Source organism: Salmo salar, chromosome ssa22 (genome assembly GCF_905237065.1).
Source record: "Salmo salar chromosome ssa22, Ssal_v3.1, whole genome shotgun sequence".
NCBI classification, from domain to species: Eukaryota; Metazoa; Chordata; class Actinopteri; order Salmoniformes; family Salmonidae; genus Salmo; species Salmo salar.
Window position 1 is genome coordinate 59,115,233 of NC_059463.1, and position 15,415 is coordinate 59,130,647.

General features: G+C 38.2%; 1 protein-coding gene across 2 annotated transcripts in view; it reads right to left on the reverse strand.

Annotated features, from left to right (window-relative positions):
- slc6a11b (solute carrier family 6 member 11b) overlaps positions 1-13,345 on the reverse strand; it is a 79,254-nt gene extending 65,909 nt beyond the window's left edge. Inside the window, exons 1-5 of one of the 2 annotated variants that reach the window (XM_014168361.2) lie at positions 13,130-13,345; positions 8,633-8,848; positions 7,005-7,139; positions 2,376-2,516; positions 2,108-2,189 (exon numbers count right to left, since the gene is read on the reverse strand). In XM_014168361.2, coding sequence (XP_014023836.1) covers positions 2,108-2,189; positions 2,376-2,516; positions 7,005-7,139; positions 8,633-8,834 — 560 coding nt within the window. In that variant the 5' untranslated portion in view covers positions 8,835-8,848; positions 13,130-13,345. Of the gene's footprint in view, positions 1-2,107; positions 2,190-2,375; positions 2,517-7,004; positions 7,140-8,632; positions 8,849-12,190; positions 12,498-13,129 lie in introns of those variants that run through there. The other variant, XM_014168360.2, reaches the window with a different exon arrangement.
- Between the last annotated feature and the right edge of the window lie 2,070 nt (positions 13,346-15,415).

Here is a 15,415-nt window from a genome sequence, read left to right on the forward strand (position 1 = left end):
GTACAGCTATATAGTATAGTATAGTACAGCTATATAATATAGTATAGTACAGCTATATAGTATAGTATAGTTCAGCTATATAGTACAGTATAGTTCAGCCATATAGTGTAGTATAGTACAGCTATACAGTATAGTATAGTTCAGCTATACAGTATAGTATAGTTCAGCTATATAGTATAGTATAGTATAGTACAGCTATATAGTATAGTATAGTACAGCTCTATAGTATAGTATAGTATAGTATAGCTGTATAGTATGGTATAGTATAGTATAGTATAGTATAGTACAGCTATATAGTATAGTATAGTATAGTTCAGCTATATAGTATAGTATAGTACATCTATATAGTATTGTATAGTATAGTACAGCTATACAGTATAGTATAGTTCAGCTATATAGTATAGTATAGTACAGCTATATAGTATAGTATAGTATAGTATAGTATAGTATAGTACAGCTATATAGTATAGTATAGTATAGTTCAGCTATATAGTATAGTACATCTATATAGTATTGTATAGTATAGTACAGCTATACAGTATAGTATAGTACAGCTATATAGTATAGTATAGTTCAGCTATACAGTACAGTATAGTATAGTACAGCTATATAGTATAGTATAGTTCAGCTATATAGTATAGTATAGTTCAGCTATATAGTATAGTATAGTTCAGCTATATAGTACAGTATAGTTCAGCTATATAGTACAGTATAGTTCAGCTATATAGTATAGCTCAGCTATATAGTATAGCTCAGCTATATAGTATAGTACAGCTATATAGTATAGTATAGTATAGTATAGTACAGGTATATAGTGTAGTATAGTTCAGCCATACAGTATGGTATAGTTAGTCAGCAGCATACATACAGTATAGTATAGTATAGCTATACAGTATAGTATAGTTCAGCTATATAGTATAGTATAGTTCAGCCATGCAGTATAGTACAGTATAGTACAGTATAGTATAGTATAGTTCAGCCATACAGTATAGTATAGTACAGCTATATAGTATAGTATAGTACAGCTATATAGTATAGTATAGTACAGCTATATAATATAGTATAGTACAGCTATATAGTATAGTATAGTTCAGCTATATAGTACAGTATAGTTCAGTCATATAGTGTAGTATAGTTCAGCTATATATTATAGTATAGTACAGCTATACAGCACAGTACAGTACAGTATAGTTCTGCTATATAGTATAGTACAGCTATATAGTATAGTATAGTATAGTTCAGCTATATAGTATAGTATAGTATAGTATAGTACGGCTATATAGTATAGTATAGGTCAGCTATATAGTATAGTATAGTACAGCTATATAGTATAGTATAGTATAGCTATATAGTATAGTATAGTATAGTACAGCTATATAGTATAGTATAGTTCAGCTATATAGTATAGTATAGTACAGCTATACAGTATAGTATAGTTCAGCTATACAGTATAGTATCGTTCAGCTATATAGTATAGTATAGTACAGCTATATAGTATAATATAGTATAGTACAGCTATACAGTATAGTATAGTATAGTATAGTTCAGCTATATAGTATAGTATAGTACATCTATATAGTATTGTATAGTATAGTACAGCTATATAGTATAGTATAGTTCAGCTATATAGTATAGTATAGTACAGCTATATAGTATAGTATAGTTCAGCTATATAGTATAGTTCAGCTATATAGTATAGTATAGTTCAGCTATACAGTACAGTATAGTATAGTTCAGCTATATAGTATAGTTCAGCTATACAGTACAGTATAGTATAGTACAGCTATATAGTATAGTATAGTATAGTTCAGCTATATAGTATAGTATAGTTCAGCTATATAGTATAGTATAGTTCAGCTATACGTGCAGTATCAATATAAATATAATTTTAATTTGTAATTTTTTTTATGTAACCTTTATTTAACTAGGCAAGTCGGTTAAGGACAAATTCTTACTTACAATGACGGCACTACACCGGCCAAACCCGGACGACGCTGGGCCAATTATGCGCCGTCCTATGGGACTCCCAATCACGACCGGTTGTGATACAGCCTGGATGCTGATACTATACATACAGTATGTATATATTATAAAACAATGTACTCACTCCCAGAACTCTACGACAGGTGAGGTGGCGTTGGGGTTGAAGGTGAAATTGGTGCCGTTCCTCTGGAAATCCACACAGTTCTCTACAAGGAAACCGACAGTGAACATATTCAGTATTGAACAACGTGGAGGTAGATGGTAAGTCTAGAATAGAATAGAATAGACTAGAATAGAATAAACTATTAAACTTTCTTATTTTTCTTTTAATAACTAGGACCCAGGTGAAGCAGGATGCATTATGGGTCTCACCTGAACAGGTGTGTTCTCACCTGTGTTCCAGTAGTGATCACACGAGGCCCAGGGTAGCTCCGTGGTAAAGCAGTTGAACAGGTAGAAGATAGCCCAGGACAGGATAACCACATAATACACATTCAAATGGGCCACGATCACCTGGGTCGCATAGCCAATACCTGCAGAACATACAGAGAGATTACATAAGCATGGACAAACAGAGAGATTACATAGGCATGGACATACAGAGAGATTACATAGGAATGGAAACACAGAGAATACATAGGAATGGAAACACAGAGAATACATAGGCATGAAACAGACAGACCAATGACCATCTCAGTGGCCTTATGGCTAGAGTGCTCGTCGGAAGATTGGGTGGTCGAGTAATTTTAAAAAATATATTTTTATTTTTATTTAACCTTTATTTAACTAGGCAAGTCAGTTAAGAACAAAAGACCACTAATGATGACACACCAAATGATGACCACCAATCAGAGACCACTACGATGACACACCAAATGATGACCACCAATCAGAGACCACTACGATGACACAATAAATGATGACCACCAATCAGAGACCACTAATGATGACACACCAAATGATGACCACCAATCAGAGACCACTAATGATGACACACCAAATGATGACCACCAATCAGAGACCACTAATGATGACACACCAAATGATGACCACCAATCAGAGACCACTAATGATGACACACCAAATGATGACCACCAATCAGAGACCACTAATGATGATACACCAAATTATGACCACCAATCAGAGACCACTAATGATGACACACCAAATGATGACCACCAATCAGAGACCACTAATGATGACACACCAAATGATGACCACCAATCAGAGACCACTAATGATGACACACCAAATGATGACCACCAATCAGAGACCACTAATGATGATACACCAAATGATGACCACCAATCAGAGACCACTAATGATGATACACCAAATGATGACCACCAATCAGAGACCACTAATGATGATACACCAAATGATGACCACCAATCAGAGACCACTAATGATGATACACCAAATGATGACCACCAATCAGAGACCACTAATGATGATACACCAAATGATGACCACCAATCAGAGACCAGAAAAGAGCAGGAATGGGCTTTTATAGGCTACAGTCCAAGCTATGTCTTCCAATGGTGCGACTGCTGTCGGCATTCAGAGATTAAACATCCAATTTAAATAAAGGCTTGGAGGTAAAGGATGACAGCAGTGGTGTAGTCTACGGCGATACGGATATCACTTATTATTGATATCTACATAGCGCATTGATGTGAATCACACTGCTGCCATCTCATTTAGCTATTTGCGCCTTACGGATTGTGGTTGTTGTGGATTATCTGCGTGTGTGTGTGTGTGTGCGTGTAGGTGTGTAGGTGTGTTGTGTGTGTGCTGGACTGACTCTGTGGAGTATTTCTGTCTGTCTAAAGTACTTTTGTGGGGGAAAACTAATTCTGATTGGCTGGGCCTGGCTCCCCTGTGGGTGGGCCTGGCTCCCCTGTGGGTGGGCCAATGCCCTCCCAGCCCACTCATGGCTGCTTCCCTGCCCAGTCATGTGAAATCCATAGATTAGGGCCTAATTTATTTATTTAAATTTAATGATTTAACCCAATAATGGTTGAATTTAAGAAGTTTAAGCTGCTTATCAATCATTGTTTTTGACACCAGTGGACAACCGGTGTATAATGCACTCTTGCAACAGCTGCATAAGCGCGGGATCCCAGCCTATGGAATATACATTTTGAGGGAGACACTAGTGGTTCTGGGGGGTGGGGCAGTGCCCCCTGTGACAACAATTTTGGACCCCCTTGTCGCCCCCCCTAAATGTGGAGTATGAAAGAATTTTGACATAACTCATTTTTGCTATCGTTCTTTTTTTTTTTTACATCCGTTATTAGACAGTGGCAACGCGGAACACTAATTTAACCCACACATTTTCTAGAGGGACGGCTTTAGACGGAACACAACAGTATCAAAACCACATGCCAAACGACATGACAACAACGTCTAATGTAACTGGCCCCATCTAACAGTACAACTGGCCCCAGCTTGGCCCCCCCCCTCCAGTTGAAATGGACTAGAACCCTCCTGAACTCCTCCATGGTTAATGTACTCCATACCTGTAGCTCAGATGGTAGAGCATGGTGTTTGCAACACCAGGGTTGTGGGTTCGATTCCCACGGGGGACCAGTACGGGGAAAAAATGTATGAAATGTATGCATTCTGTACTGTAAGTTGCTCTGGATAAGAGCGTCTGCTAAATGACTAAAAATGTAAGAACCACGAGTGGGGCTTTTATTGCTCACTGTATTCAAGGCTTATTCAACAACAACAATAATCCTTAGGCCTAATGGACACATGCTCAAACTCTTTTGATATTTATTTTCTTAAATTTGAACCTTTTTTTTTTTTTTAACCAGGCAAGTCAGTTAAGAACAAATTCTTATTTTACAATGACAGGCCTACATCGGACGACGGCTGGCCCAATTGTGCGCCGCCCTATGGGACTGCCAATCACGGCCGGTTGTGATACAGCCTGGATTTGAACCAGGGTGGCTGTAATGACACCTCTAGTACTGAGATACAGCTGCAAATTATCGAGACATCAAAGTGTCAACCAACAAAAAAGGTAAACAATAGGCCTACAGCAAACGCATCATATATGGTATACATTTTCCACGTGCAAATAACACTTTTCGGTAGTGCTCAAAGCACGCCATTCCGAGAACAGGTTTTATTTATCAACTCTAAGCAATGAGCCCTATCAGTTGTCCATGGCAACACAAAACATGAACAACAGAGTAGGCTAATAAAGACTTCGTTTTTGGGTTATACTTTCTGCTAATCTAAAATACTTCCATGTTTCAAAGTCAGATTCTTAAGTCAAGAGGGGGTATTAAATGAATTGGAATCTCTGTTTAATCTGACATACTTTGGTTTTTAATGTAAAGATATAGCCTAATCCAGCAATGAAAACTCTTAAAATTGATTTATCCTGCAATAGATTTTGTTCAATTGATAATATTAATTTCTGTCTTCTTCTAATACCTCTTAAATGGAAAATAATCTTGCCTACAGAAAGTATTGATTCCACTCTTTTTTTCCCCCACGTACACATTTTGTTTTGTTACATCCGGAAATTAAAATGTGTTAAATTGAGAATTTCCTGTCACTGATCTACACACAATACCCCGTAATGTCAAAGTGGAATTTTTTTTGTAGAATTTTTTCCAAATTAATTTAAAAAAAATTTAAAAGCTGAAATGTCTTGAGTCAATTAGTATTCAACCACTTTGTTATGGCAAGCCTAAATAAGTTCAGGAGTAAAAATGTGCTTAACTAATGACATCATGAATTGCATGGACTCATTCTGTGTTCAATAATAGTGATTAACATGATTTTTGAATGACTACCTCATCTCTCTACCTCAACACATACAATTATTTGTAAAGTCCCTCAATCGAGTTGTGAATTTCAAGCACAGATTCAACCACAAAGACCAGGGAGGTTTTTCAATGCCTCGCAAAGAAGGTCACCTATTTGTAGAAAAACAGAAGTTGAATATTCATTTGAGCGTGGTTAAGTTATATATTAGGCTTTGGATGGTGTATCAATACACCCAGTCCCTACAAAGATACAGTCGTCCTTCCTAACTCAGTTGCTGGAGAGGAAGGAAACCACTCAGGGGTTTCACCATGAGGCCAATGGTGACTTTTAAAACAGTTACAGAGTTTAATGGCTGTGATAGGAGAAAACTGAGGATGGATCAACAACATAGTAGTTACTCCACAATACTGACCGAAATGACAGAGTGAAAAGAAGGAAGCCTGTACTATATATTATGTGTAGATGGGTGAGAGAGGAACATTATTTTGAATTCAGGCTGTAACACTTTCTGAAGGCACTGTATATCAAGCTGCCTAACACTACAGAAAATAGACTAGTGTCCTGTCCAGGCGGTGTACCGGTACATCAAACTGTCTCACTACAGAAACAGGAGATAGACTCGTGTCCTGTCCAGGGGGTGTACTGGTACATCAAGCTGTCTCACTACAGAAACAGGTGATAGACTAGTGTCCTGGCCAGGGGGTGTTCTTGTACATCAAACTGTCTCACTACAGAAACAGGAGATAGACTCCTATGAGCTGTTCAGAGAGAGAAAAATTCTCGGTAAGGTTTAAACAAACACAGACACACAGAACATAAAGGTGTGGAAATTCATTGGAAGAAAACACAGAGAGAATAAACCGGCATGGGATGGATAGGATATACATAAAAACAATATTTGACTTCCTTTCTCACTATGTTGGATAAATAACATCAATCATTACTTTTATTAAAGACATAAGGTCATAAGATAGATAAACATATACAGTGAGCACAATCACCAGGACAGGATAAGTACTTAGCTAGTACTTAACTGTGATTGTAATCGAGAGGGTGATTGTTTATTTCGTTGTTATTATTATTATGAAGGGAATATTTACCCAATAGTTGACTTTAGTGTTTAATAATATAACCAAAATATAATTATTTAACGACATTAATTACATTATATATTTATTATGTATTAATACATAATCGAAAATAAGAAGAAAAATAAAATAAGACATTATTACCTTCAAAGAGCGGGCAGCATTTCCTCCAACATGTGATGCCTCCTTCGCTGGTGAACTGTCCCAGAGCTGTCTCCAGGAAGAAGACCGGGATACCACAACATATAAAGAAGATTATATATGGTACGAAGAACGCACCTGGAAAACACACACACACACACGTTGACTAGTGTTAAAACAACGGTTCTTAATAATAACACATTATGGGGCCCAGTTTCCCGGACATAGAAAAGGCCAAGTCCTTGGAGTAAGAAAAAATCCATTTGAATGAAGATTATATATTGAAAGTACTAGAAGATTCTGTTTTTACAGTACGTTTCATTAGGAACACAAAAGAGACAGATTGGGAGGGTATCTTTCTTTAATAAAGAAGGACTAGTGGTGTTCAAATCAAATCAAATGTTATTGGTCACATACACATGTTTAGCAGATGCTATTGACGGTGTAGCGAAACGCTTGTTCACATATTAACCACCAGATTAACATATTACAGTAACTATAACCCAACACCTGTAGGAGTAGTGGTGTTCACATATTAACCACCAGATTAACATATTACAGTAACTTTAACCCAACACCTGTAGGAGTAGTGGTGTTCACATATTAACCACTAGATTCACATATTACAGTAACTTTAACCCAACACCTGTAGGAGTAGTGGTGTTCACATATTAACCACTAGATTCACATATTACAGTAAATTTAACACAACACCTGATGGAGTAGAAGTGTTCACATATTAACCACATGTCATTGTTATAACACAGTTAGGTATAAATCTATTGGAAGTTGTGTCAACACAATTAATTATCTTACCTCCTCCTCTATTGTTATAACAGAGGTAGGGGAATATCTGGCCTCCTCTGTTGTTATAACAGAGGTAGGGGAATATCTGACCTCCTCTGTTGTTATATCAGAGGTAGGGGAATATCTGGCCTCCTCTGTTGTTATATCAGAGGTAGGGGAATATCTGGCCTCCTATATTGTTATAACAGAGGTAGGGGAATATCTGACCTCCTCTGTTGTTATATCAGAGGTAGGGGAATATCTGGCCTCATCTGTTGTTATATCAGAGGTAGGGGAATATCTGACCTCCTCTGTTGTTATATCAGAGGTAGGGGAATATCTGGCCTCCTATATTGTTATAACAGAGGTAGGGGAATATCTGACCTCCTCTGTTGTTATAACAGAGGTAGGGGAATATCTGACCTCCTCCATAGTTATAACAGAGGTAGGGGAATATCTGACCTCCTCTATTATTATATCAGAGGTAAGGGAATATCTGACCTCCTATATTGTTATAACAGAGGTAGGGGAATATCTGACCTCCTATATTGTTATAACAGAGGTAGGGGAATATCTGACCTCCTATATTGTTATAACAGAGGTAGGGGAATATCTGGCCTCCTATATTGTTATAACAACCCTATGATCTCTTGGATGAACAGCTAAGGTGTAGCGCTCACTCTCCGAATTATCTACAAGATGGTTGAATCAATGTCTTACCTCCTCCATTCTTATAACACAGGTAAGGCGACCGTCACGTAATGGCTTAGATGTTGGGTTGATAGTCGCTTGGACCCAGGTTCCAGTCCCAGTCAAATTTGCTATAATACAGTAGAATATCTTACCTCCTCCATTCTTGTAACACAGGTAGGGGAAGCGCCACACGTTTCCCAGCCCTATGATCTCTCCGGCCACCGACAGGACAAACTCAATCTTGTTGTTCCAGTGGCCCCTCTCGTTGACCGGCTTCTTGTCGTTGGCTGACTCGAAGTCCAGGGCGTCCTCTGGTTTGCCATTAATTACCGAGACTTTCTTCTCGCCTGTCATGGCGTTGCAACAGCCTGAAATGAAACTAATCAATTACACTCCTTCAATTAGATTAAACCTCTGGTTTAAGGCTATACAGTGATATTTAGATTTTGAAGCATGTTGATGATGGGGCAGCTGAGAGAGGCGGCCGGGGACAGGGTAGAGTAAAGGAGAGTAGAGTTAGAGTAGAGTTAGAGTAGAGTAGAGTAGAATGGAGTAGAGTTAGAGTAGAGTTAGAGGAGAGTGGAGTAGAGCAGAGTTAGAGTAGAGCTAGAGTACAGTTAGAATAGAATAGAGTAGAGGTAGAGTAGTTAGAGTAGAGTTCGAGTAGAGTTATAGTAGAGTTATAGTAGAGTTATAGTAGTTGTAGTAGAGTTATAGTAGTTATAGTAGAGTAGAGTAGAGTTATAGTAGAGTTATAGTAGAGTTATAGTAGTTATAGTAGAGTTATAGCACAGTTATAGTAGTTATAGTAGAGTTATAGTAGAGTTATAGTAGTGTTAGAGTAGAGTAGAGTAGTTATAGTAGAGTTAGAGTAGAGTAGAGCAGTTAGAGTAGAGTAGAGTTAGAGTAGAGTAGAGTAGAGTAGAGTAGAGATAGAGTAGAGTAGAGTAGAGTAGTTAGAGTAGAGATAGATTAGAGTAGAGCAGTTAGAGTAAAGTAGAGCAGAGTTAGAGTAGAGTTAGAGTAGAGTTAGAGAAGAGTAGAGTATTTAGAGTAGAGATAGATTAGAGTAGAGCAGTTAGAGTAAAGTAGAGCAGAGTAGAGTAGAGTTGGAGTAGAGTTAGAGTAGAGTTGAGTTAGAGTAGAGTAGAGTTAGAGTAGTGTTAGAATAGAGTAGAGTAGAGTAGACTTAGAGTAGAGTTAGAGTAGAGTAGACTTAGAGTAGAGTAAAGGTAGAGTAGAGTAGAGTTAGAGTACAGTAGAGTTAGAGTAGAGTAGAGTTGGAGTAGAGTAGACTTAGAGTAGAGTTAGAGTAGAGTTAGAGTAGAGTAGACTTAGAGTAGAGTAAAGGTAGAGTAGAGTAGAGTTAGAGTACAGTAGAGTTAGAGTAGAGTTAGAGAAGAGTAGAGTTGGAGTAGAGTTAGAGTAGAGTTAGAGTAGAGTTAGAGTAGAGTACAGTAGAGTTAGAGTAGAGTAGAGTTAGAGTAGAGTTAGAGTAGAGTTAGAGTAGAGTACAGTAGAGGTAGAGTAGAGCTGGAGTAGAGTTAGAGTAGAGTTAGAGTAGAGGTACAGTAGAGTTAGAGTAGAGTTAGAGTAGAGTTAGAGTAGAGTTAGAGTAGAGTAAAGGTAGAGTAGAGTAGAGTTAGAGTAGAGTTAGAGTAGAGTAGGCTTAGAGTAGAGTAAAGGTAGAGTAGAGTAGAGTTAGAGTAGAGTACAGTAGAGTTAGAGTACAGTAGAGGTAGAGTAGAGCTGGAGTAGAGGTAGAGTAGAGTAGAGTTAGAGTCGAGGTAGAGTAGAGTTAGAGTAGAGTAAAGGTAGAGTAGAGTAAAGGTAGAGTAGAGTAGAGTAGAGTAGAGTAGAGTTAGAGTGGAGAGGAGTAGAGTAGAGTTGGAGTAGAGTTAGAGTAGAGTAGAGTAGAGTTAGAGTAGAGTAGAGTAGAGTAGAGTAGAGTAGTGTAGAGTTAGAGTAGAGTTACAGTAGAGTAGAGGTAGAGTAGAGTAGAGTAGAGTTAGTGTAGAGTAGAGTAGAGTTAGAGTTAGAGTAGAGTTAGAGTAGAGTAGAGTAGAGTTAGAGTAGAGTAGAGTAGAGTTAGAGTTAGAGTAGAGTTAGAGTAGAGTTAGAGTAGAGTAGAGTTAGAGTAGAGTAGAGTTAGAGTAGAGTTAGAGTAGAGTTAGAGTAGAGTAGAGATAGAGTAGAGTTAGAGTAGAGTAGAGTAGAGTTAGAGTAGAGTAGAGTAGAGTAGAGTAGAGTAGAGTAGAGTAGAGGTATAGTAGAGTTTGAGTAGAGTAGAGTAGTGTAGAGTAGAGTTAGAGTAGAGTAGTGTAGAGTAGAGTTAGAGTAGAGTAGAGTAGAGGTATAGTAGAGTTTGAGTAGAGTAGAGTTAGAGTAGAGTAGAGTAGAGTAGAGTTTGAGTAGAGTAGAGTAGTGTAGAGTAGAGTTAGAGTAGAGTAGAGGTATAGTAAAGTTTGAGTAGAGTAGAGTAGTGTAGAGTTTGAGTAGAGTAGAGTTAGAGTAGAGTAGAGTTAGAGTAGAGTAGAGTAGAGGTATAGTAGAGTAGAGTAGAGTAGAGGTATAGTAGAGTTTGAGTAGAGTAGAGTAGTGTAGAGTAGAGTAGAGTTAGAGTAGAGTAGAGTAGAGGTATAGTAGAGTTTGAGTAGAGTAGAGTAGTGTAGAGTTTGAGTAGAGTAGAGTTAGAGTAGAGTAGAGTTAGAGTAGAGTAGAGTAGAGGTATAGTAGAGTAGAGTAGAGTTAGAGTAGAGTTAAGTAGAGTAGAGTTAGAGTAGAGTAGAGTAGAGTTAGAGTAGAGTAGAGTAGAGTAGAGTAGAGGTAGAGTTATAGTAGAGTAGAGTAGAGTAGAGTTATAGTAGAGTAGAGTAGAGTAGAGTTATAGTAGAGTAGAGTAGAGTAGAGTTATAGTAGAGTAGAGTAGAGTAGAGTAGAGTTATAGTAGAGTTATAGTAGAGTAGAGTAGAGTAGAGTAGAGTAGAGTAGAGTAGAGTAGAGTAGAGTAGAGTTCCACCACTTTAGGATGACACTTGGTGACTGGGAGTCTTCGACTACAATCACAGGAAATTACACTAGAGATTTGTGTGACATGCAGTTACATGGGGGGTCTCCACAACCTACAAGAACCTCAACTTAAGCCCTGTTACAAAATTTGTATGATATTTTATTTATTTTTTATTTCACCTTTATTTAACCAGGTAGGCAATTTGAGAACAAGTTCTCATTTACAATTGCGACCTGGCCAAGATAAAGCACAGCAGTTCGACAACATACAACAACACAGAGTTACACATGGAGTAAAACAAACATACAGTCAATAATACAGTAGAAAAATAAGTCTATATACAATGTGAGCAAATGAGGTGAGATAAGGGAGGTAAAGGCAATAAATAGGCCATGGTGGCGAAGTAATTACAATATAGCAAGTAAAACACTGGAATGGTAGATCTGCATATAGTTTATAATAAAGGACATTTAAATGATAAAATAGAGCTGTGTCGTCAATCATGAGGTCCCTCAATGCAACAATCTTCTCTCCAATTAGGAACAGCATGACACAATTGAATGTACGTGTGACAAAGTAACGAGCGCAAAACGACACATCATTCAACTCTTACAAGTGATGATAAAAAAATCATGATTCGTATCGACCCCAGCCTTCCCCCTTCGTCTAGCGGATGAAAGAAATAAGCCAATATACTCACCGACACACTGTAGGTTATATGGTGAACCGCTCAGTGGCTTTAGATTCTAACAAGAAGACGCGAGCAGAAGGAGAGAAGAAGAAAAAAGGAAGTTCTGGATGTTTTTTTTTTTTTACCGCCGTTAGTTGAATGTGGTTGTTTTTTGTTTTGTCTCCGTCTATATAAAGGAAGATTCCGGTTTATCCGACTACGGTAGATATCTCGTACCAGGCTCGCGCTGGATAGGAACTGCGCTGCCGGGTGGGTCATGCGCGCGATGTGATCTCCTAACGCCTCCGGTTGGACAGAAGCCACGAGGTAACCGTAACCAACACACCATTGTAAACTCACGCTACCCAGCACAGGGGGTAAAAGGGAGGGGGACGGAGTCACCAAGACCAAAGGAAAGATAACCAGGCTGAACAAAAAAGAGGGAAAATATCGTCTATAGCTCACCGACTCAGAGAGTGTGAGGTTTTATTCTGGGTATTTGTTGTCGTTGTTGAGCAATTGTTGGCAAACAATCTATTCGAGACCTGGATAGATCTATAGAGGGTTTTTTGTAGACTGCATGGATATTCGCATTGGTTTCAGTGCTTCGTGTGTAATAAGGAACATGTCAACCATCATAACTGCATGTTTCCGTAACATGTGGTCACTACAGTAGCAAAAGTGACAAATCGTCATAAACTGTTATTACATTTAATGTCAAGTTCTTGCTTTAAAAACAGAATGAACACTCAAATAAAGTTTTACTATGTATTCTGATGACTTCAAAAAATGTGTTTTTCCAAACAGGTGGATTCAACTTTTTTACAAAACTAGTTGAACAAAGTGGAAATAATCAATATTGTAAAGATCAATGACCTACAAGTAGAGAAATGTTACAGATATATCATAATATTTTGCTCAAAACACAGTTATTTAGTAGTTATAAATAGGTCAAAAAATCATTTTTACCTTGGTTCAGGGGTGTTGGGAAGGAACGTCGAACCTAAAGAGCGGATGAATGGCCGTGTCAAGGGAATGATGAGAATTAAAGGAATTTGCGGGGTACAAGTGACTATTTTGCCGAATCCTAGCCACTTGATCACCAGGGAAATGTCAAGAGAAGGAAGGAAAGTCGAACGTAAAGAGCTAGAGGCCATTGATTTATGAATTGATGTCAGTGTTGTGTATCCCAAATGGCACCCTAATCCCTTTATAGTGCACTACTTTGGACCAGTGTCCATGAGGCTCTGGTCAAAAGGAGTGCACTATATAGGGGGGGGCATTTGGGATACAGACAGGGGTTCAGGCAGCATACAAACAACCGACCTGTTGTGCTGAGTTCGTCTAGGCAACACACACATTCCTTAAAGGGGAATTTCTGCCACGATATATAGTCATTACTATATTAGCAACATTATGTTTTTGGTCATTAACATCAACATTATCCAAACCACAAGCTAGAACGAGGAGAATTTTAATTTCACTGGTAGAATCGGGAAAGTTTCGACTTCCTGTGTATTCGTCTGCTCATAGTGAAAAACAAAGCCTGGCATTCATAGCAAATGCAGCTACTGCCCCGCTTGGTAGCTGGGGCATGCCCACAAAACTTGGTCTTTTCATTCATGCAGATACCCACTAGGTAACTTGATGGCTTTGTTTACTTTGAACGACCAACACATAGCAATCTCAGAACTAGAGGTCGACCGATTATGATTTTTCAAAGCCGATACCGATACCGCTTATTGGAAGACCAAAAACCCCGCTGCCAATTAATCGGCCGATTATTTTTTTTTTATTTGTGATTAATGACAATTACAACAATAATGAATTAACACTTATTTTAACTTAATATAATACATCAATAAAATCAATTTAGCCTCAAATAAATAATGAAACATGTTCAATTTGGTTTAAATAATGCAAAAACAAAGTGTTGGAGAATAAAGTAAAAGTGCAATATGTGCCATGTAAGAAAGCTAACGTTTAAGTTCCTTGCTCAGAACATGAGAACATATGAAAGCTGGTGGTTCCTTTTAAAATGAGTCTTCAATATTCCCAGGTAAGACGTTTTAGGTTGTAGTTATTATAGGAATTATAGGACTATTTCTCTCTATACGATTTGTATTTCATATACCTTTGACTATTGGATGTTCTTATAGGCACTTTAGTATTGCCAGTGTAACAGTATAGCTTCCGTCCCTCTCCTCGCTCCTACCTGGGCTCGAACCAGGAACACATCGACAACAGCCACCCTCGAAGCATCGTTATCCATGCAGAGCAAGGGGAACAACCACTCCCAAGTCTCAGAGCGAGTGACGTTTGAAACGCTATTAGCGCGCACCCCGCTAACTAGCTAGCCATTTCACATCGGTTACACCAGCCTAATCTTGGGAGTTGATAGGCTTGAAGTCATAAACAGCTTGAAGCATTGCTAAGAGCTGCTGGCAAAACGCACAAAAGTGCTGTTTGAATGAATGCTTACGAGCCTGCTGGTGCCTACCACCGCTCAGTGAGACTGCTCTATCAAATCATAGACTTAATTATAATATAATAAACACACAGAAATACGAGCCTTAGGTCATTAATATGGTCGAATCCGGAAACTATCATCTCGAAAACAAAACGTTTAATCTTTCAGTGAAATACGGAACCGTTCCGTATTTTATCTAATGGGTGGCATCCCTAAGTCTAAATATTCCTGTTATATTGCACAACCTTCAATGTTATGTCATAATTACGTAAAATTCTGGCAAATTAGTTCGCAACGAGCCAGGCGGCCCAAACTCCAAAAAATACCCTGACTCTGCGTGCAATGAACGCAAGTGAAGTGACACAATTTCACCTGGTTAATATTGCCTGCTAACCTGGATTTCTTTTAGCTAAATATGCAGGTTTAAAAATATATACTTCTGTGTATTGATTTTAAGAAAGGCATTGATGTTTATGGTTAGGTACAGTCGCGCAACGATTGTGCTTTTTTCGCAAATGCGCTTTTGTTAAATCATCCCCCATTTGGCGAAGTTGGCTGTCTTTGTTAGGAAGAAATTGTAACGTGGGTCGTCTAAAGGGGACCAAGGCGCAGCTCATATTTACTTTATTAATGAAACACGTAACAAAAACAACAAAACAACCACCAACAGTTCCGTCAGGTGACCCAGGAAGAAAAACCCCTACTTAAATATGATCTCCAATCAGAGGCAACGAGGATCAGCTGCCTCCAATTGGAGATTAACCCAAGCAACCCCAACATAGAAA